Source organism: Sinohyriopsis cumingii, chromosome 2 (assembly GCF_028554795.1).
Source record: "Sinohyriopsis cumingii isolate HCF-2022 chromosome 2, ASM2855479v2, whole genome shotgun sequence".
Lineage (NCBI taxonomy): Eukaryota > Metazoa > Mollusca > Bivalvia > Unionida > Unionidae > Sinohyriopsis > Sinohyriopsis cumingii.
Window position 1 is genome coordinate 163,427,216 of NC_142962.1, and position 25,403 is coordinate 163,452,618.

General features: G+C 35.8%; 1 protein-coding gene across 1 annotated transcript in view; it reads left to right on the forward strand.

Moving 5' to 3' along the window:
• The window catches only part of LOC149806231 (cadherin-23-like), a 317,815-nt gene that overhangs the window by 45,660 nt on the left and 246,752 nt on the right, over positions 1–25,403 (forward strand). The window contains exon 2 of the mRNA XM_089935354.1: positions 8,355–8,458. Coding sequence (XP_089791480.1) covers positions 8,386–8,458 — 73 coding nt within the window. The 5' untranslated portion in view covers positions 8,355–8,385. The remainder of the gene's footprint in view (positions 1–8,354; positions 8,459–25,403) is intronic.

Sequence of the window (25,403 nt, forward strand, 5' to 3'; positions counted from 1 at the left end):
AGCAGTTTATCATTCCTTATTGCAAACCATTTTACTGAACAGGTTCAAGTTATGATTCCTGACTGTGATTGCACCAAAATTTTCATGCCTGTGTATAGAGACAACACACATTATCACTTGGGCTCTAGCCCCTCACTGGAATGGAAAAGCTGACAATATGTGAAGGAATCGGATGTTCAGTGTCATGTTTGAGAAAATATAGCTGAAAATGGTTTGGTTTTGTTTTCAGTCCTCTTAAAACACAATATTTATGTCGATTAAAAAAATCTGCTTGTTTAAAAGCCAATCTACTGATCAGGAGTTTGAAACCACTCATTTGAGACCCTAGTTCTGTCACATGTATAGATTTAATGAAAAATGAAATGTAATGCATTAAGCTGATTTTGGCATGATTGTTTAGAAATCAGTGTGAATCATGCAATCATGTGCCTTCAACTACAGTAAAAGTCAAACAGGTCATTTATGTGCATTTTTTCATCTCAAATATGCATTGTTGTTTAAATGTTTAATACTGATTTTATTTAACCATAGTCTGTTCAGTCCTAATTACTGAGTGGTTTACACCTTTACTGTTCAGGCAGGAATTGATTGCTATGGACTTTTAACGTGGAGACAAGGTACTATACTGGATCAAGAAAAGAGCATGTCACAATATAGGATAGTATGGATTTGTTTATCACCATGCATAACTTTCATTGTGACATCATAGTGTGCAGCATTCAATCCGGATTGTACTGGATCATACCTTTAGATTCATGTCATCCAAAAATGTCCACATACTTTTAATATTGATTTTGCTGTATGTACTTATCAGGACATGTAAAGGAATATGGATTTATGAGGATCCAAATAAAGTGAATAATTGCCATTTAAAGGTATGTATAATCAAATTCTAAAAATGACACCATTGCTCAAATAATCGTTGTTGAAAGCATACATGACCTGTACGACTTTTACTATAGACACTGTTTTCAGCAGTTAAAAGGACAGAACCATGTAATCACATGTAATAATAATAATAACGATAATAATAATAATGTTTTATTTAGAGAAAGTAACTTATTAGTCAAGGACTATTTTCCCTTGGGACCCTCTTAAGGAGAGCATAACAATGCACATTATATGAAGATAGCAATAATTACTGCTTGTTTTAACATGTTTAGTATTAAAATACTAAATTCAATTATCTATTAAAAACACATACATGCTCATGATATCTCTTCTTAAATACTCATAATATTTTCAGCATATTTTACATGCAGTGGAAGCTTGTTCCACAGAACTGTACTAGAGTATTGGAAGCTCTTTTTAAATTGCTCTCTTCTTGGTTCTGGTGCTAGAAGGTTTCCATGTGATATTGATGTTAACTGGTATTGTGTTGAAAAAGGCCTGAATAAGTCCTGAAGATACTCTGTTGGAGTTCCATGTAGACATTTATATAAAAGAACTGCCTTGTGAAAATCTGTCCTGTCATATTGTGAACCATTTGAGTTCTGTAAACAGTGCTTTTGAGGGATGATCAATAGATGCATTTAAAATTATGCGTGCTGCTCGTTTTTGATTTTTATAAATCCTGTCAAGCTCAGATTTAGCAGAATTTCTCCATACATTTGAACAATAATCCATTGTTGGAAGAAAATATGACTTGTTGCGATTGCGAGTTTCCATAGGTAAATATTTCTTAATTCTGCTGAGTAGGGCAATTTTGGATGACAGTGTTTTACAAAGCTTGTCAATATGGTCATTCCATAAGATATTATTATCTATGGACATACCTACAAGCTTTTCATGTTTGACATTTTATAACGAATAATTACTGTGTAAGGATGCAAATTTCTGTTGATCAATAACAAGCACATTAATTTGGGCCAGAGAACAATTAATTAGATTTATGGGGACAGGTGCTTGTTAAATTACTATACTGCAATGATTTCTAATGTCTGTGTCAGGAGAGGAAGTGATTCTTAATTAAGCCTTCATTCGCTTAACTGTTAGATGACTAGAAAAGGGAAGGTTAACTTCGATTTTATATTGGAAGTGTCAGAAGCTGAGTTTTAACAGAATCAGGTTTGGAAATATAGAAGTCAGGCTGACCACAATTTTGGTGGCTATTTATAAAAGGTGGTAAATGTATTTAATCCTGATTGGTTACGCTAAATAAGGGGCATGGTTCCCACATGAAATTCCTTGGGGTTAAATTGCCCTCATCAGAAAAATTTAATCAGTTTGCATTTTTCCTGCAAGAGTGAAAATTTAAGATACTCTGAGATTGAATTAGGAAGAAATTCTCTCGTAAAACATTGGTCAAAGGGACCAGATGTCATCACCCTTTTGATAATGATAGCCAAATAAAACGGACACCTTGTAAGAAGGTACAACCTCACAACACCACCACCAGTAGCACCACTGCATATTGCAAGAGATAGTTCTGGGTTTCTTGACTTGTGTAGCTTTTGTGATGTCCCCAAAATCATGCATTCTGTTTTACCTTCATTAATTCTCATCCTATTTTGTTTTGCCCAGTTTTGGACTCTCTAAGGTCCGAATCTTCAGCTAGATGTTCCAATAATTAATTTCCACACAAGTATATTGAGGTAGCAAACCAGTACAAGTACAAAAGGCAAGAGCATAAAATATTCATCACATTACAGTGATTATTCACAGTCATGGACAGAGAAATAAAGCATGATGTATATTACTACTGATTCATATTAAAGCTTATTCAATAGAACCTGTCTTGAAAGACCACCCTTTCTACCAAGAAATCATGGTCTTTGAAGGCAGGTGATCGCTCATAGCAGTGGTCTCTCAAGACAGGTTTTACTGCAGTGACACTGTCCTCAAAAGCAAATAATATGACTTCAGATTTTTCTTATGCATACAAAATGGGGTCTTGAAGCAGTTAATGGACATGTTGTATTGTCCTTGTAATAACAGCACAGGGAAACTGGTATCTGGCCAGTTTTTTCAACCTTGTAATAACATCACAGGGAAACTGGTATCTGGCCAGTTTTTTCAACCTTGCTATAACAACCCAATGAAACTTGTATCTGGCCAGTTTTATTATCTTTGTGATAACAACCCAGGGAAATTTGTATCTGGCCAGTTTTTCACCCTTGTAATAACAGCACAGGGAAACTGGTATCTGGCCAGTTTTTTCAACCTTGTAATAACAGCACAGGGAAACTGGTATCTGGCCAGTTTTTTCAACCTTGTTATAACAACCCAATGAAACTTGTATCTGGCCAGTTTTATTATCTTTGTGATAACAACCCAGGGAAATTTGTATCTGGCCAGTTTTTCACCCTTGTAATAACAGCACAGGGAAACTGGTATCTGGCCAGTTGTATCATCCTTGTTATAACAACCCAGGGAAACTTGTATCTGGCCAGTTTTTTCACCCTTGTAATAACAGCACAGGGAAACTGGTATCTGGCTAGATTTATCACCCTAATGGAATAACAGTTTGGTGAAACTGGTATCTGGCCAGTTGTATTACCCTTGTAATAACAGTACAGGGAAAATGGTATCTGGCCAGTTTTTTCAGCCTTGTAATAACAGCACAAGGAAACTGGTATCTGGCCAGTTTTTTCACCCTTGTTATAACAACCCAGGGAAACTTGTATCTGGCCAGTTTTATTATCTTTGTTATAACAACCCAGGGAAATTTGTATCTGGCCAGTTTTTTCACCCTTGTAATAACAGCACAGGGAAACTGGTGTCTGGCCAGTTGTATGATCCTTGTTATAACAACCCAGGGAAACTTGTATCTGGCCAGTTTTTTCACCCTTGTAATAACAGCACAGGGAAACTGGTATCTGGCCAGATTTATCACCCTAATGGAATAACAGCAGCTTGGTGAAACTGGTATCTGGCCAGTTGTATTACCCTTGTAATAACAGTACAGGGAAAATGGTATCTGGCAAGTTGTATTACCCTTGTAATAACAGCACAGGGAAAATGGTATCTGGCCAGTTGTATTACCCTTGTAATAACAGTACAGGGAAAATGGTATCTGGCCAGTTGTATTACCCTTGTAATAACAATACAGGGAAACGTATCTGGCCAGTTGTCTCACCTTTATAATAACAACTCAGGGAACCAGCTTCTGGGAAACTGGTATAACCAGTGTAATAATAACATAATCATCTGATTATTCTAACTGGGTTGGTGCAGTTTGCTGTTCTTGCCAGAAGGGTTCAGTACATTAAACAAAAGAGTATCTACTACCAAGAGATCAATTGTTTACTTCTGCTGTGATAATTAATGAGTAGTAGTAATGAAATACTCTCTGTGTATTATACAAAAATATCAACAAATGGCCTGGTGAAACCTAATTTGTTTCACTTGCAGGCTAATTAAGGCTTTCTGTTTAAACACCAGTCTTTGTGTATCATTTACATCACTCTAATTAAAAGTAAATGCAGATTTATACCTTTTTACTCCCCACCAGTGAAAATTAGATTTTGCTTTGCATTGTATTTCCAGATGATAACACATTCTGGATGACCCAGTGTTATAAAATATTGCATATTTTGCCCTTAACTCATTCAATCCCAGAGGTTTTTGTTGTTTTCGCCTGAAATGCGAGTAGGAAAGACATTTTGGGGGCTATTTCTGAATACATTGTAATACATCAACGTTCAACAGATTTTCCATGAGACTAATGCCTAGTTGTATTAGAAACATAGTTTTCCATTGGTTATTTTACTTGTGCATGAGCAGAAGGGTAAAAGTTTTTGTATGGAGACCGCTTTTTATTCCAAATCCCCACCTTATCCTAGTTTTTGCAAAGGTTCACCTGTCTGTGTGCATTTCAGACCGGTCTGCCTTAGCTCTGAGGCCAAAAGGTCTAAAATCCAGACACAAAATTGCATTCCGACCACGAGCGAATATGGGTGAGAAAAAAAGCAGGTCCAAAAAATCAGGTTTTTCCCTCTGTACTTTTTAGTGCAACTAGAACTTACAGATTATTTGGTATCATTGTAGAGCTATATCTGTCTGCTTATTTGTAATACCACCCACTTTGGTGTATCTTAAATGACCTTGATGCTGCAGAGCTCGGAAATAGGATACAGTCTCATCACACCTACAGGCCCGATTGGGGCCGAATGAGTTAAGCCCCAGAAATAATTCCATAGGTTTAGAGGTTGGACACTCCATTCATAATTAACGTATCATGGTTATTGTGATGGTTTTTGAACTAGGAACATGCCTGACCTATATCAAATAATGTGATGGTTTTTGAACTAGGAACATGCCTGACCTATCTCACATAATGTGATGGTTTTTGAACTAGGAACATGCCTGACCTATCTCAAATAATGTGATGGTTTTTGAACTAGGAACATGCCTGACCTATCTCACATAATGTGATGGTTTTTGAACTAGGAACATGCCTGACCTATCTCACATAATGTGATGGTTTTTGAACTAGGAACATGCCTGATCTATCGCAAATAATGTGATGGTTTTTGAACTAGGAACATTCCTGACCTATCTCACTTAATGTCATGGCATTTGAACTAGGAACATGCCTGACCTATCTCAAATAATGTGATGGTTTTTGAACTAGGAACATGCCTGACCTATCTCACATAATGTGATGGTTTTTGAACTAAGAACATGCCTGACCTATCTCAAATAATGTGATGGTTTTTGAACTAGGAACATGCCTGACCTATCTCACATAATGTGATGGTTTTTGAACTAGGAACATGCCTGACCTATCTCAAATAATGTGATGGTTTTTGAACTAGGAACATTCCTGACCTATCTCAAATAATGTGATGGTTTTTGAACTAGGAACATTCCTGACCTATCTCACATAATGTGATGGTTTTTGAACTAGGAACATGCCTGACCTATCTCACATAATGTGATGGTTTTTGAACTAGGAACATTCCTGACCTATCTCAAATAAAGTGATGGTTTTTGAACTAGGAACATTCCTGACCTATCTCACATAATGTGATGGTTTTTGAACTAGGAACATGCCTGACCTATCTCAAATAATGTGATGGTTTTTGAACTAGGAACATTCCTGACCTATCTCAAATAATGTGATGGTGTTTGAACTAGGAACATTCCTGACCTATCTCACATAATATGATGGTTTTTGAACTAGGAACATGCCTGACCTATCTCAAATAATGTGATGGTTTTTGAACTAGGAACATGCCTGACCTATCTCACATAATGTGATGGAAACTAGGAACATGCCTGACCTATCTCAAATAATGTGATGGTTTTTGAACTAGGAACAAGTTTTGAAGCCTTACTTGTCTGGATCTTTTCAGACCCCAAGAACAAGATAAGTAGATCCTTTCTTCATTTTACAGCAAATAGAATAAATGAACTTCTTCTATAGACAGAGCACACAAAGACTTATTTTTCAGAGGATGACACTAGATACTGCCAAAGCTCTACTAGACTCGATGTAAGAAATATTGAAACGTGGTCAAAACAATATGGTCATAAATAAAAGGAAAACTAACTTAGGTAATTACTCTGCTTCTGACTCAGTGAAAACATTATGATTTAATGAGAGACAAATGTATTGCCTGTGTCTGCAGATCTCTATCAGGTAAAACATGTTAGCTAAGTACAGTTAACAAATACCTAGCTATACAAACTAGAATAATGTACTAATATGCCTACATTTTACAAGTTATTGACTGTTGTTTATACAGTATGGAGAACTGTCCTAATAGTCGCAGAGAATAAATAAGAAACAAAAGAGAGTAGCTGGCCTATTTCTCTATGTTCCATTTGACACACCATTTATGATTCTTTTCAACAGTAAAATATACAATTGCACCAGCAAAAAATACAATTGTACATGTACGTGAATACCATTGCACCAGCAAGATAATGGTACAACATTGAATATAAAAATATAAAAATATATATATATATATATATATATATATATATATATATATATATATATATATATATATATATACCAAACATGTACCATTGCACCAATAAAGGTACTGTGGCAAAAGTTTATATGGATATTATTGCACCAACAAAGGTACTGTGGTATTAGTATAAATGGATACCATTGCACCAACAAAGGTACTGTGGCAATAGTATATATGGATACTGTTGCACCAGCAAGGAGCTGGTGCAACAGTGTGTATGGATACATGCAGTGGCAAAGGTTGCCAATTAATGTACAAAATTTAGTTTTGCAATATGAATTCGCTGCTACTTCAACATTATTTGCAGTGGCGTGACTCGGGTTGGTGTCACCCAGTGCGGTAGCTCATGGTGTCACCCCCATGGTCCTCCTTCCGTAACAGACCATACAGAATCCTTAGTAATGTCATTTTGGTGTCGCCCCCTCTGATGGTGTCACCCGGTGCAGTCCGTACCCCCCGCATCCCTCTAGCGACGCCATTGCTGTGCCTGCTAGTCATGTATTTAACTATGGTCGGTTATCCGCTTATGAAATCCGACTAGACCGAGCAGTGTGTGCTCTGTAAAATTTGCAATTTTTCATTTTGGTGTCACCCCTCTGAGATGGTGTCACCCGGTGTGGTCCGCACCCCCTGCACCCCCCTAGCGACGCCACTGATTATTTGGCTACTGTTCAAAATTACATCAGTAGTTTGGATTGGATCCTTTTTGTGTACAGTCTATTTCAGCCAGGTGAATGATCTCACTTCTTCTCAGTCCTCATGTTTAGCAGCTAGATGAAAATAATAAATGTAACTGGCTGAGGAAAGAGGCAACATATATAATTCAGTGTCAGTCTTTCTAGTATAGCCCTTTAATTGGCACTTGGCCACTCAGAGTTACAGGTACCAAAAGCAGAATTATTGTATGGATTAGAGTGCTTGAGAGTCTGTTCAGAGCAGTTCATTTTACTGTTTTGTTGATGCATTTTACTTTTAGGAGAGACTGTTCCTCATTTTTCATTTGGCTGTTTTGTTGACGCAGTTTGAGTCAGATGAGTTGTCCGACTCTTGCTGGTCTCAGTCTTTAGAGTATTGAAAATACAAACTCTTGATGTGTGTTAATAGGACATTGAAACTGAAGTAATAAATGTAGTCAAAAATATCCTAATGATTTGTGTTATTAGGACATTGAAACTGAAGTAATAAATATAGTCAGAAAATATTCTAATGATTTGTGTTATTAGAACATTGAAACTGAAGTAATAAATGTAGTCAGAAAATATTCTAATGATTTGTGTTATTAGGACATTGAAACTAAAGTAATAAATATAGTCAGAAAATATTCTAATGATTTGTGTTATTATAATGATATGTGTTATTAGGACATTAGAACTGATGTAACACATTAATCAGAAAATATTCTAAGTATAATTATTTATGTTTCAGCCCATTTATACAAGTTGTGTTTAACCAGAAGATGACATTGACCAGTAAAAAGTCACTGTGTGTTTATCAAGTCTTCCTCCTGACTGTGCTGACCTTTACCACAGGTGAGGGAACAAACACTGTTTGGGACAGGGATCTTATTCTCTCTCTCTTTCCACACACATACACACACACACACACACACACACACACGTTTCAAGCCTATTAAGCATTTCATCAAGTGTACAAACAGCTTACAAAACAATCCAAGTAACTCAAAAGCCAGGGAAAACCTGAATGATGGGCATGTTTGAATGACTAAATCTACAGAAAAGGAACTAAACAGTAGGTGAATAACAAAAAATCAGATGGAAAACAGTATAAAAAAAGTGCAAACTTCAGGTCTTTTTGAGTTGGGGCAGATTAAAAATTTATTAAAAAAATAATAAAAATATGAACAGTTATAATCAGGCCTTTGACTTTGGTCATAAATGCTAAACATGATCGACAAAACTGGCCTACTATAAAATACCAAAAATGGAGAAAACGAAGTTCCTGCTAATAAACTTACATTGAAACTTTATGAATAATCATTTTAACAGAAACACACGCATTGACCTTTTCTGTTACAGTGATATACATTACAACATCTGTGAAATTACCTTGGGGCTGTAAAGGGTACAATGTAACCTTGTGAACTTACTTTGGAGGTTAAGGGAGGGTACAATGTAACCTTGTGAAGTTACCTTGGGGCTTCATTAAAGGGTACAATAATAGCATAGTGAAAATACCTTGGGGCTTCAGTAAAGGGTACAATAATAGCCTTGTGAAAATATCTTGGGGCTTCAGTAAAGGTTACAATAATAGCCTGGTGAAAGGGTTATCTTGGGGCTTCAGTAAAGGGTACAATGTAACCTATTTCCCAGCTTCAGTCACCATTTGATTTCCAGGGTCAATATGGATCTCCAACAAAAAAATCATAAAAAGACAATAGAAAGAAAAAGTGAAATATTCACTGTTCAAGTTATAATATATTCTGATCGCTATAGCTTTGTACAAATGCATATCCAAAACAGAGAGTAGCAATTTTGATTAGAACTGCTAATGGCTCCTCTGCTGCAACCTAAATAATTCTTATCCAAATGACATTGTCCAGTTAATCTAATGATATATGTAGCGTAAGAGTTGTACAGTGTCATCTGGCCCAAGTATGTTTGAGTGATATGCAGCTAACGTCTGCATTTCTAACCACATATAAAAAAGAATTGTGTCACATTTTATGCATATTGGTATTTATGTGGCTAATTATGACTTCGCAGACAAGATAACATGAAGGGGCAAGGATATGTGGGATTGTCTATAACTAGTGCTGATGAAATGGCAGTGTTCAACAAAAGACAACAATCCAAAATATTTCCTTATCTCTGATTTTATATATATATATATATACATATATATATATATATATATATATATATATATATATATATATATATATATATATATATATATATATATGCTCCTATAGCTCTCCAGTTTTTTTGTTAAACATGTATACCCAACATTTTTTTAAAACTAGAAAACTGTTAATTGCTTGAAAATGATATATTGGAAATTTGTGTGTAACTAGTGTGTCAGCTGCCTTTATTGCAAAAAAGCTTGGAAGTTTCACTGAGGCAGCCATTTTAAATTTCACTCATGAGAAGGAACCATGAAATGCTTGATGTCACTGTGTGTATGAAAACTAAAGTATTGATTAATTAAAATAGAAAGATTCAATAACACACTCCAGTTAATGATATATTTCTTATGAATATGTTTATTTTACCTGTTATTTGGTCCATATACATTATGTTTATTTTTACCTGTTATTTGGTCCATATACATTATGTTTATTTTACCTGTTATTTGGTCCGTATATATTATGTATGTAAATGGATCATAGGTTATGTACTGATTTGTTGCATTATACTTTTTTTTGCATTTTTTTTGTTGGTTTTCCCCCAAAGTAGGGAAATCAAACTGCCATATTTATCAAAGTTTTTTTTCTTGCTTGATGGAGAAAAGCAGAGGTTGATTTTACACAGATAATTTTGGTGTAGAAGTTGATATATTCAAAAAATATTTGCATTGTTCAATTTCTCACAGAATTTGCACTTTATCATAAAATATTTAGTAAAGTCTGTAAGATGATTGTATAAGCTGTAAGTCTTAAATTTGATTCTGTGAAAACCGTAATCTACAATATTGTTTACCATTCCTTTCTCACCATGTTTGATGAAAGCACAGGATCCGGCCTAATCTTTTTATTGCTCAGTCATTTATTTTTATTGCTTTTATTGACTCCATTCTTTGCACTAGTTGTTGATATGCAGTAAATATAAATTGCTAACCACAAGTATAAAGTTTATATATAAGGCAAGGAGGAAGTCCTTTCACATTATTAAAGGACATGCACAACTTTACTTGTGCTGTTCTGGCTCAGTGGTTAGTGTGTTTGACTTGCAACCCGAAGGATGCAGGTTCAAATCCTACAATTCAGCCTAGGTAATGGCTTCCATCCCATTGCAAGCAATGTTTGCTCCTTACTTCAGCTTTTAATGTAACTTGCACACAGAACAACCAGTGACTTTACAATTATGAAACACTGGTCAGTGGGCCATGGATCCATTTAGTTGCATCAGTTTAATGTAACTTTAATGTGTTGTAATCAAACACCCACAAAACAACCAGTTACTTTAGTACATGTATTATGAAACACTGGCCAGTGGGCCATAGGTCCATCTACTCCAAACAAAATTAGTCTAAAACAGTGGGCAAGGTAATTCATAAACGGTCTGAATTCTTGATAGAGTAAACAACATGTAGTTTCTTGACAAACATTTGTATTCTTTTAATCACTTTTGATAATTAACAATTACATCTGAAATTTTAGCTCAGTCATAAGTTTTAAAGTTTGGAGTTTGCAGTTGCATCTATATGACTTTCCACCCTTTGCATGGTTACAGTGACATATTTTTAAGGTTTTAAAGAATGGAATTTGTGTCATTTCAGTAAAATATTATTTTAAAGAACATGGAAACACTTCAGAATACTGGATAATAAAAGTCGGCATTTAGCTGCAGTCTGCAGATGTTGGTCACTTTTACAGTGCACAGTCACTGTTGCTATGCATTTTATAATAGATCTGTTAGTTACCTAGAGATAATCAGGCAGTCATTATGGATTTGATATTTGTTGGAATAGATCTAATTAATAACCAATATGAAGTTGTTGTCTTACTAAACCATATACATACATGTATTAATAAAACCAGGCATGTAACAACAAACATTGCTTGCTAATGTTACAAATATGATAGCATTAATGGTGTTCCAGTAATCGGATTTCTTTAGGTTTAAATGTGGAATCCATGTGCAGAGAGATTTGACTGAAATGATACAATTGATTGGTTATAGAAAGGAGAAGAGTAGCTCATTTAGGTCCATCATTAATATCTCTTTGAGTAAATTTGTTTTCTTACTTTCATTAGTGAGTAGGGATATTTAGATCTGTATTACATTTCTGTCCATGATATCCTCATTAGTAAAAGAAAATGCTTTTAGCTTGCCTGGCTCTTAGGCCAAGTGAACTTATGGCATGAACCTGCATCCATAATCTGATTGGCTGATAACAAGCATGATCTGCACATTAATGAGGTGGTATTATATCTGATTGGCTGATTACAAACATATTCTATACATATTAATGAGGTGGCATTATATTTGATTGGCTGATTACAAGCATATTCTACATACGTATTAATGAGGTGGTATTGTATCTGATTGGCTGATCACAAACATATTTTATAAAATTTAATTGGGTGGTATTGTATCTGATTGACTGATTACAGATATATTCTATACATATTAATGAGGTGGTATTGTATCTGATTGGCTGATTACAAACATGATCTACACATATTAATGAGGTGGTATTGTATCTGATTGGCTGATTACAAACATATCATATGCATAGTAATGAGATGGTATTGTATCTGATTGGCTGATTACAAACATGATCTACACATATCAGTGAGGTGGAATTGTATCTCATTGACTGATTACAAACATGATCTACATACACATCAATGAGGTGATATTGTATCTAATTGGCTGATTACAAACAACTGATATATATATATATATATATCAATGAAATGTATCTGATTGGCTGATTACAAATATGATCTTCACATATCAATGAGGTGATATTGTATCTGCTTGTCTTAACAAGTTCTATATTAGTGTCTTAGACAAGTTTTATATTAGTGTTATAATCTTGCTGTGATTGTTAGTGCTTGTGACCTGTCTAATCCAAAGACTATACTTCTCATCCAGTTTTTGTAAAATAGATTTACACCGTCATCAGTCAGCATAAGAAATTTGTTCACATAAATAAAAATCTCTTATTTTTATATGAAAATAATCACTAATTTTGACAAAATACAGAAGTCTTATATGCACAAGCTACACTGTCAAAAGTTGTTGTACTAAATTATTGTAAAATTGAACTTATTTTATCATAACAGTGATGAAGATGTTAATCACAGTGGCACAGAATGAAGAAAATCCATGCAAATCAATGCTTTTTGCCATAAAATGTATAATTAAAAGAAAATCAATGCAAATAGATGCTTTTTGTCTTAAAATGTATAATACAAATTTATGTTGTTTAGCTTTACTGGTCATAGACCAGAAAATCTTATGGGATGGTATGTTGTCTTTTGTCCAGTGTCTGTTCATTTGTCTGTTGTTTAATGTCTGTTCATTGTCTGTCATCCATCATCCATCCATCCTTTAGCACAGATCTGTTATTGCTACACCTTCTAAATTAGTTGAGGATTGCCAGGAAATTTTTACACACACATTTATCCTTTAGTTAATCCAAAATGAAAATGATGCCCTGTGGACATATGATATCCAATACAGCAACTACACAACAGCGACCTTGAAAGCCTTGTTAATGCTACTGAATGGATGTTGTATCAATAGGAGGTTTTCACTAGAAGATTTCTTATGATGTCAAGTTGATCCCAACTGAAAATGGTGCTGATCTAATGTGCAGCTTGGCTGCCACAGAGATTATCTTGAAAATATTCTTATTGATAATCCTCCAGAACGAAAAGTAATATTGTCATGGGGTTTTCACTTTTTATGATATGGGGAACTGAGTAGTAATATTGCCATGGGGTTTTCACCAAAAGACTTTTATAATGTGGGGAACTGATTAGTAATATTGCCATGGGGTTTTCACCAAAGACTTTTTATGATGTGGGGAACTGATTAGTAATATTGTCATGGGGTTTTCACCAAAAGACTTTTTATGATGTGGGGAACTGATTAGTAATATTGCCATGGGGTTTTCACCAAAAGACTTTTTATGATGTGGGGAACTGATTAGTAATATTGCCATGGGGTTTTCACCAAAGACTTTTTATGATGTGGGGAACTGAGTAGTAATATTGCCATGGGGTTTTCACCAAAAGACTTTTTATGATGTGGGGAACTGATTAGTAATATTGCCATGGGGTTTTCACCAAAGACTTTTTATGATGTGGGGAACTGAGTAGTAATATTGCCATGGGGTTTTCACCAAAAGACTTTTTATGATGTGGGGAACTGAGTAGTAATATTGTCATGGGGTTTTCACCCAAAAACTTTTTATGATGTGGGGAACTGATTAGTAATATTGTCATGGGGTTTTCACCAAAAGACTTTTTATGATGTGGGGAACTGATTAGTAATATTGTCATGGGGTTTTCACCAAAAGACTTTTTATGATGTGGGGAACTGATTAGTAATATTGCCATGGGGTTTTCACCAAAGACTTTTTATGATGTGGGGAACTGAGTAGTAATATTGCCATGGGGTTTTCACCAAAAGACTTTTTATGATGTGGGGAACTGAGTAGTAATATTGTCATGGGGTTTTCACCCAAAAACTTTTTATGATGTGGGGAACTGATTAGTAATATTGTCATGGGGTTTTCACCAAAAGACTTTTTATGATGTGGGGAACTGATTAGTAATATTGTCATGGGGTTTTCACCAAAAGACTTTTTATAATGTGGGGAACTGATTAGTAATGTTGTAATGGGGTTTTCACCAAAAGACTTTTTATGATGTGGGGAACTGAGTAGTAATATTGCCATGGGGTTTTCACCAAAAGACTTTTTATGATGTGGGGAACTGATTAGTAATATTGTCATGGGGTTTTCACCAAAAGACTTTTTATGATGTGGGGAACTGATTAGTAATATTGTCATGGGGTTTTCACCAAAAGACTTTTTATGATGTGGGGAACTGAGTAGTCTAAGGTGCTCACTTCTACAAACCATTCACACCTCTGTCCATGTGATTTCAGGTGTCAGCTTGACCAACATGGGCAAGTAAGAAACCTTGCCAGTAGCTTCCCATTGGTCGGTGGTTCTTTCTGAGGTCTTTCCATGTTTTTCTTCTACCACATATTCTTGCAACCATATATAACCTATAATATTCTGAAAAATGGCATCAGAGCATGCAAAGCCAAAGTCTTATGATATAAAGTTGGTCCAGAATAAAAAATGGTGTCAATCTGATGTCCAAACAACTCATTATGATGTCTAGTTGGTCATAACAGTACCATTTGGACATTTCTGTATGTCTGCCACAGTGGCCATCTTGAAAATCTTGTCAGTGTATCTTTTGAATGAATGGTAATGTCAACATAAGGCTTTCACTATGATGTCTAATTGGTCGTAAATGAAAATGGTGCTGATCCAACTTCTAACAACTGCCACAATGGCCATTATAAAAATCTTGCCATTGCTATTTTTCCATGATGGCCGGTCATAGTGACATTGTGCTTTCACCAAAAGACTTATGTCTTGTTGATACTAAATAAAGATGGTGCCAGTCTGATATCCTATATGGCCACCATGGCATCCATCTTGAAAATCTTGGTACCAATATTCCTTCAGAATTGAAAGTCATATCAGCATGGGTTTTCCACAGGAAGACTTTATATGATGCTTGGCTAAGTGAAAACAGTGCCAAGCTGATGCCAATATGTTCACCACAGCAGCAAATTTGAAATTCTTGGTATTGCTGAAGAATATTAGAGATGATTTCAAAACTCAGCAGTTAAAAGGAAGAAATGGTCTTATCTTGAATTCATGGAAATTCATTTCATCCAGTAGAGTGTCAGTCCCTTTAAGGGACTCTTGTTTAGTAGATACAAGGAAATATTTCACTCCTAAAGTGGAAACTTTTTGTATTGTCGCGAGTGGCTTCAACACAGTGACAATTTACAAACACTAGTAGTTTCAACTTGTGAAGTAATTCCTTATATATGCTTAATTTTTATTTTTCAATATCTTCCATGTCTTTCTGTTAAAATCTTAAAACTCAGAAACACAGAATTTAGGTAATAAACTTCTTTTTAAATCCAAAGGTCGAATGAAAATTTATAGAACAAATGCAGTATTTTTTAAGCAAAGGAACCCAACATCCCAATTTTAAGACATTTTAACTTTGATGACATTACAGGCTTTGCTGTTGATTACATTACAAGCTTGGCTTTTGATCACATTACAGGCTTAGCTGTTGATCACATTACAGGCTTGGCTTTTGATCACATTACAGGCTTAGCTGTTGATCACATTACAGGCTTAGCTGTTGATCAATTACAGGCTTGGCTTTTGATCACATTACAGGCTTGGCTTTTGATCACATTACAGGCTTGGTTTTTGATCAATTACAGACTTAGCTTTTGATCACATTACAGGCTTAGCTGTTGATCACATTACAGGCTTGGTTTTTGATCAATTACAGGCTTAGCTTTTGATCACATTACAGGCTTAGCTGTTGATCATATTACAGGCTTGGCTTTTGATCACATTACAGGCTTATCTTTTGATCACATTACAAGCTTAGCTGTTGATCAATTACAGGCTTGGCTTTTGATCACATTACAGGCTTGGCTGTTGATCACACTGCAACCATTTTCAAAGTTACAATTTAATTCAACAATTGCAAAATCTAGAATATCACATGAATAAATACACTAGTTTACTACGAAGTAACTAAATAGTGTATTACAATACCAATTCTGACGATCGAGCAATCTACATAATCATAGCTCATTTTTCAAGTACGCATGTAAATTAAACAATACAAGGGTAATTCTACGTGCTAACGATTCTAGTAAGTAAATATACATACTGCACTTAATTAGAATTACAATGCCATAACATTCTGCAACAATCGAGCAAACAACTCACTGACCTTTACAAAGCTTTCTGTCCTGAGAATGTACTAAGAGTTTTCCCGCCAAATCATGAGTGGCTCCCTCGGAGTGAGTATATTCTGCTTTACCAGTACGATGACTTACAAATCACTAATTCATTATTAGTTCAAATGACTGTTAAGTTCTGATTCGAATTGATGGCCCCATCCTTCCTCAGTTCTGATTGGATGCCAATTCTACCCCCAGTCGGTTCAGCTTAACAGACGAGCCTCAGGCCATCTGTCAAGCGGAGAGATTTACAGTAGCATCGAGGGTCCTTTGTTCTTAGAGCAAAGCTTTTAACATCTATATGCGAGCAATAACACCTAATGGGAGGCGGGGTTCTTGTACAAACAAAATCGCCGTAACAGTGCAGGGTCGACATACTCATTGCGCTAACCCATTCCTTTGTTCCTGACTTACGTAATTGCGGGCAGGCAAACATGACATATCCTTTGATCACATTACAGGCCTATCTTTTGATCACATTACAGGCCTATCTTTTGATCACATTACAAGCTTAGCTGTTGATCAATTACAGGCTTGGCTTTTGATCATGTTACAGGCCTATCTTTTGATCACATTACAGGCCTATCTTTTGATCACATTACAGGTTTGGCTTTTGATCATATTACAGGCTTGACTTTTGATCACATTACAGGCTTGGCTTTTGATCACATTACAGGCTTAGCTGTTGATCACATTACAGGCTTCTCTTTTGATCACATTACAGGCTTGGCTTTTGATCACATTACAGGCTTAGCTTTTGATCATATTACAGGCTTAGCTTTTGATCACATTACAGGCCTATCTTTTGATCACATTACAGGCTTTGTATACATTATATATGTGGATGCTTTGGAAAAATGGCAAACAAAGAGTGATTATAAATTATATGCAGAATCAGGAAAATCGTTTACACAGGTTAAAGCTGACTTTTATGCTGTTTATGGACATAAAGCACTTTTGAAATCTGAATCAGTAGATGGATGAAATAAAACATTTTAGTAATGATTCGGGAGGGTGTTAAAAATGATAGAAGAAAAGCTAGGCCAAGGGCATTTGTTTCAGAAGATATTCTGTGGAAGTATATGTGAAGGAAGACAGACATTATCCTGTCTGAGAGGTAGCAGACAATTTTATATTTAATACAAAAGTGCAGAGGAAATTCTGACCAAGAGCTTAGGAATGTACAGGGTTTGTGCTCATTGAGTGCCCAAATTACCCAGATTGCCCAACTTGCCCAAATTGCTTGATAAAGAACAAATGAGTTTAAGGGCAGTGATATGCAGGGAATTATTACACAGGTCTAAAGTAGAATATAATTATATTTTAAAATAAGATCATTATAAGTGATGAACTTGGAAACACAACTTTAAACACAAGAGTAAGAGGTGAAGTAGTAGTATAAGGAAGAATGCAAGTTCACCATTGTCTTTACAAATTCACTGGAAAGGTTATGTGCATTATGCCATGTCTACCAAACAGTATAAAATTCCCAAACCAAATAAGGAGTTATTTAAAAAAAGTTTCCAATACTCTGGAACTCTGCTCTGGAATAGTATTCCAGTTGAGATTAGAAATGCCCACTCTGTTTCCTTCTTCCAAACACAATATATCCAGTGGCTTCAGAGATGCAGCTAAAATAAATATATTCCTTTGTATGAGGGCCTCAAGGTAGATTAGTTCTTAGCTAATTGTGTTACCTTCTTTAAATAAGGTCATTATTATTATTATTATTATTATTATGTCCTAGTAACACACAAAGAATGAATTTGAACCACATGGTATCATAGATGCAATGAATGGATATATATTGAATGAGACTATTCCCAAAAAGTGTCTAGACCTACAGAGGGTTGGCTTAATTTTTTGTACATGATGATGCCCTTGGCACACACATGGAAGTTTGTAATAGAGACCTTAAAAAAATTGGCCTTGAAGCCCAAAATTGCCCACGATACAGTCCACACAATACAGACAAGATTTAGCTCCTCAGTGCGACTTTTGGCTTTTTCCCCAAAAGTGAAAGAAATTTTTTTTTTTGGGAAACCATTACGAAAGCAGGGAAGAACTAAGGGTCTCATGATGGACTGCTGCCTGTGTTCAGGACATGATACGCAAGATGGGAGTGTAAATTCCAAAGTAAGTTGCATTGAGAATGTCTACTAAAATTATTGCAGACAGTTCATTTAGAACATTTTGATCAACCCTTGTATGTTCATTGTAGAGTTGTAGAATTGTATGGGAAAATGGGGTAGGGGTATGAACAATACTCTAAAAGTAACTTAAAGCTATAACTATAAAACCTAAAAACACTGTCATGCAGCAGATCTAATATAACTAACATCCATCTAAGAACAACATATTAGTCAGATGTAGTGTACCTTAAAGATACAAGCAAATCTACATGACTGAGTCTCTAAAACACTGAGCACGCAGCAGATTATGTCAGCAGCAGCAATATTTTTACTTGTATGTACATAATGAACATTGATACAATACTGTCTTGGACCAGGTCTTTAAGAGGATTAACTACTTCAAGATATTTACAAAGATTATGTCTTTTGTTCCACTTAGAGAGTTGCACAGTCACTTGCCATGCATATCCACACAAGAGATATGCTGTTTTACAGTTAAGAGTCACTAGCCATATCCACACAAGAGCTGGTCTCTTTTGCACAGTTACAGTCATTTGCTATATCCACATAAGAGAGGTGCGCTTTTGCACATTTACACAGTCACTTGCTATATCCACACAAGAGATGTACTCTTTTGCACAGTTACAGTCACTTGCCATAGCCACACAATAGATGTGGTCTTTTGCACAGTTACAGTCACTAGCCATATCTACACAAGAGATGTGCTCTTTTGCAGTTACAGTCACTTGCCATATCCACACAAGAGATGTACTCTTTTGCACAGTTACACAGTCACTTGCCATATCCACACAAGAAATGGGCTCTTTTGCACAGTTACACATTCACTTGCCATCTCCACACAAGAAATGTGCTCTTTTGCACTGTTACACAGTCACTTGCCATATCCACACAAGAGATGTGCTCTTTTGCAGTTAGTCACTTGCCATATCCACAAAAGAGATGTTGTCATTTGCACAGTTACACTTCCCATATCCACACAAGAGATGTGCTCTTTTGCACAGTTACAGTCACTTGCCATATCCACAAAAGAGATGTGGTCTTTTGCACAGTTAGTCACTAGCCATATCTACACAAGAGATATGCTCTTTTGTAGTTACAGTCACTTGCCATATCCACACAAGAGATGTGCTCTTTTGCACATTTACACATTCACTTGCCATATCCACACAAGAAATGTACTCTTTTGCACAGTTACACGGTCACTTACCATATCCACACAAGAGATATGCTGTTTTACAGTTAAGAGTCACTTGCCATATCCAGACAAGAAAGGTGGTCTTTTGCAGTTACACAGTCACTTGCCATATCCATACAAGAGATGTGCTCTTTTGCACAGTTACACAGTTACTTGCCATATCCACACAAGAGATGTGCTCTTTTGCACATTTACAAAGTCACTTGCTATATCCACACAAGATATGTGGTATTTTGCACAGTTACACAGTCACTTGTCATATCCACACAAGAGATGTGGTCTTTTGCACAGATACAGTCACTAGCCATATCTACACAAGAAATGTGCTCTTTTGCAGTTACAGTCACTAGCCATATCCACAAAAGAGATGTGCTCTTTTGCACAGTTACAGTCACTTGCCATATCCACACAAGAAATGTGGTATTTTGCACAGTTACACAGTCACTTGCCATATCCACACAAGAGATTGCTCTTTTGCACAGTTACAGTCACTTGTCATGCATAGCCACACAATTTTTGTGTGCTTTTCAAATAAATGTTTTGATTATATTAGTAAAGATGTTGCAGTTAAGTGATCTGTGACTTTTAAGATTGAAAAGAATTCATAGCATTAAGATCTGAACAGTTTTATTCTTTTCTTCAGTTTGCTTTTATATTGTAAATTTAGCAAATACATTACCCCTAATTAGCAAGCAGATTGAGTACTGTGATTTGTGTAGTTTCATTAATATATCACCCCTAGTTAGCAAGCAGATTGAGTACTGTGATTAGATCAGTTTCATTGAAATATCACCACTAATTGGCAAGCAGATTGAGTACTGTGATTAGTGCACAGTTTCATTAAAATATCACCCCAAATTAGCCAGCAGATTGAGTACTGTGATTAGAACAGCTTCATTGAAATATCACCCCTAATTGGTAAGCAGATTGAGTACTGTGATTAGTGCACAGTTTCATTAAAATATCACCCCTAATTAGCAAGCAGATTGAGTACTGTGATTAGAACAGTTTCATTGAAATATCACCACTAATTGGCAAGCAGATTGAGTACTATGATTAGTGCACAGTTTCATTAAAATATCACCCCTAATTGGCAAGCAGATTGAGTGCTGTGATTAGAGCACAGTTTCATTGAAATATCACCCCTAATTGGCAAGCAGATTGAGTACTGTGGTTAGTGTGCAGTTTCATTAAAATATCACCCCTAATTGGCAAGCAGATTGAGTACTATGATTAGTGCTCAGTTTCATTAAAATATCACCCGTAATTGGCAAGCAGATTGAGTGCTGTGATTAGAGCACAGTTTCATTGAAATATCACCCCTAATTGGCAAGCAAATTGAGTACTATGATTAGTGCAGTTTCATTAAAATATCACCCTAATTAGCAAGCAGATTGAGTACTGTGATTAGTGCACAGTTTCATTAAAATATCACCCATAATTGGCAAGCAGATTGAGTGCTGTGATTAGAGCAGTTTCATTGAAATATCACCCCTAATTGGCAAGCAGATTGAGTACTGTGATTATTGTGCAGTTTCGTTAAAATATCACCCCTAATTGGCAAGCAGATTGAGTACTGTGATTAGAACAGTTTCATTGAAATATCACCCCTGATTGGCAAGCAGATTGAGTACTATGATTAGTGCTCAGTTTCATTAAAATATCACCCCTAATTGGCAAGCAGATTGAGTGCTGTGATTAGAGCACAGTTTCATTGAAATATCACCCCTAATTGGCAAGCAGATTGAGTACTATGATTAGTACACAGTTTCATTAAATATCACCCCTAATTGGCAAGCAGATTGAGTACTGTGATATGTGTAGTCTCATTAAAATATCACCCCTAATTGGCAAGCAGATTGAGTACTATGATTAGCGCAATTTCATTGAAATATCACCCGTAATTGGCAGGCAGATTGAGTACTGTGATTAGTGCAGCTTCATTGAAATATCACTACTAATTAGCATGCAGATTGAATACTGTGATTAGTGCAGTTTCATTGAAATATCACCCCTAATTGGCAAGCAGATTGAGTACTGTGATAAGTGCAGTTTCATTAAAATATCACCCCTAATTAGAAAGCAGATTGAGTACTGTGATTAGTGCTCAGTTTCATTAAAATATCATCCCTAATTAGCATGCAGATTGAATACTGTGATTAGTGCAGTTTCATTAAAATATCCCCCCTAATTAGCATGCGGATTGAATACTGTGATTAGTGCAGTTTCATTGAAATATCACCCATAATTGGCAGGCAGATTGAGTACTGTGATTAGTGCAGCTTCATTGAAATATTACCCCTAATTAGCATGCAGATTGAATACTGTGATTAGTGCAGTTTCATTGAAATATCCCCCCCCCCCAATTAGCAAGCAGATTGAGTACTGTGATTCGTGCAGTTTCATTGAAATATCACCCATAATTGGCAAGCAGATTGAGTACTATGGTTAGTGCAATTTTATTGAAATATCACCCCTAATTAGCAACCGGATTGAGTACTATAATTAGTGCAGCTTTATTGAAATATCACCCCTAATTAACATGCAGATTGAATACTCTGATTAGTGCAGTTTCATTGAAATATCACCCCTAATTGGCAAGCAGATTGAGTACTATGATTAGTGCAGTTTCACTGAAATATCACCCCTAATTAGCAAGCAGATTGAATACTGTCATTAGTGCAATTTCATTGAAATATCACCCCTAATTGGCAAGCAGATTGAGTTCTGTGATTAGAACAGTTTCATTGAAATATCACCCCTGATTGGCAAGCAGATTGAGTACTATGATTAGTGCTCAGTTTCATTAAAATATCACCCCTAATTGGCAAGCAGATTGAGTGCTGTGATTAGAACACAGTTTCATTGAAATATCACCCCTAATTGGCAAGCAGATTGAGTACTATGATTAGTACACAGTTTCATTAAATATCACCCCTAATTGGCAAGCAGATTGAGTACTGTGATATGTGTAGTCTCATTAAAATATCACCCCTAATTGGCAAGCAGATTGAGTACTATGATTAGCGCAATTTCATTGAAATATCACCCGTAATTGGCAGGCAGATTGAGTACTGTGATTAGTGCAGCTTCATTGAAATATCACTACTAATTAGCATGCAGATTGAATACTGTGATTAGTGCAGTTTCATTGAAATATCACCCCTAATTGGCAAGCAGATTGAGTACTGTGATAAGTGCAGTTTCATTAAAATATCACCCCTAATTAGAAAGCAGATTGAGTACTGTGATTAGTGCTCAGTTTCATTAAAATATCATCCCTAATTAGCATGCAGATTGAATACTGTGATTAGTGCAGTTTCATTAAAATATCCCCCCTAATTAGCATGCGGATTGAATACTGTGATTAGTGCAGTTTCATTGAAATATCACCCATAATTGGCAGGCAGATTGAGTACTGTGATTAGTGCAGCTTCATTGAAATATTACCCCTAATTAGCATGCAGATTGAATACTGTGATTAGTGCAGTTTCATTGAAATATCCCCCCCCCCCAATTAGCAAGCAGATTGAGTACTGTGATTCGTGCAGTTTCATTGAAATATCACCCATAATTGGCAAGCAGATTGAGTACTATGGTTAGTGCAATTTTATTGAAATATCACCCCTAATTAGCAACCGGATTGAGTACTATGATTAGTGCAGCTTTATTGAAATATCACCCCTAATTAACATGCAGATTGAATACTCTGATTAGTGCAGTTTCATTGAAATATCACCCCTAATTGGCAAGCAGATTGAGTACTATGATTAGTGCAGTTTCACTGAAATATCACCCCTAATTAGCAAGCAGATTGAATACTGTCATTAGTGCAATTTCATTGAAATATCACCCCTAATTGGCAAGCAGATTGAGTACTGTGATTAGAACAGTTTCATTGAAATATCACCCCTGATTGGCAAGCAGATTGAGTACTATGATTAGTGCTCAGTTTCATTAAAATATCACCCCTAATTGGCAAGCAGATTGAGTGCTGTGATTAGAGCACAGTTTCATTGAAATATCACCCCTAATTGGCAAGCAGATTGAGTACTATGATTAGTACACAGTTTCATTAAATATCACCCCTAATTGGCAAGCAGATTGAGTACTGTGACATGTGTAGTCTCATTAAAATATCACCCCTAATTGGCAAGCAGATTGAGTACTATGATTAGCGCAATTTCATTGAAATATCACCCGTAATTGGCAGGCAGATTGAGTACTGTGATTAGTGCAGCTTCATTGAAATATCACTACTAATTAGCATGCAGATTGAATACTGTGATTAGTGCAGTTTCATTGAAATATCCCCCCCCCCAATCAGCAAGCAGATTGAGTACTGTGATTAGTGCAGTTTCATTGAAATATCACCCCTAATTGGCAAGCAGATTGAGTACTGTGATAAGTGCAGTTTCATTAAAATATCACCCCTAATTAGAAAGCAGATTGAGTACTGTGATTAGTGCTCAGTTTCATTAAAATATCATCCCTAATTAGCATGCAGATTGAATACTGTGATTAGTGCAGTTTCATTAAAATATCCCCCCTAATTAGCATGCGGATTGAATACTGTGATTAGTGCAGTTTCATTGAAATATCACCCATAATTGGCAGGCAGATTGAGTACTGTGATTAGTGCAGCTTCATTGAAATATTACCCCTAATTAGCATGCAGATTGAATACTGTGATTAGTGCAGTTTCATTGAAATATCCCCCCCCCCAATTAGCAAGCAGATTGAGTACTGTGATTCGTGCAGTTTCATTGAAATATCACCCATAATTGGCAAGCAGATTGAGTACTATGGTTAGTGCAATTTTATTGAAATATCACCCCTAATTAGCAACCGGATTGAGTACTATGATTAGTGCAGCTTTATTGAAATATCACCCCTAATTAACATGCAGATTGAATACTCTGATTAGTGCAGTTTCATTGAAATATCACCCCTAATTGGCAAGCAGATTGAGTACTGTGATTAGAGCAGTTTTATTGATATATCACTGCTAATTGGCAAGCAGATTGAGTACTATGATTAGTGCAGTTTCACAGAAATATCACCCCTAATTAGCAAGCAGATTGAATACTGTCATTAGTGCAATTTCATTGAAATATCACCACTAATTGGCAAGCAGATTGAGTACTATGATTAGTGCAGCTTCATTGAAATATCACCCCTAATTAGCATGCAGATTGAATACTGTGATTAGTGCAGTTTCATTGAAATATCACCCCTAATTGGCAAGCAGATTGAGTACTGTGATTACTGCACATTTTCATTGAAATATCACCCCTAATTGGCAAGCAGATTGAGTACTGTGATTAGTGCACTGTTTCATTGAAATATCACCCCTAATTGGCAAGCAGAAGTGTAATATGCATTTAGTCAACTGAATGGTTGTCTT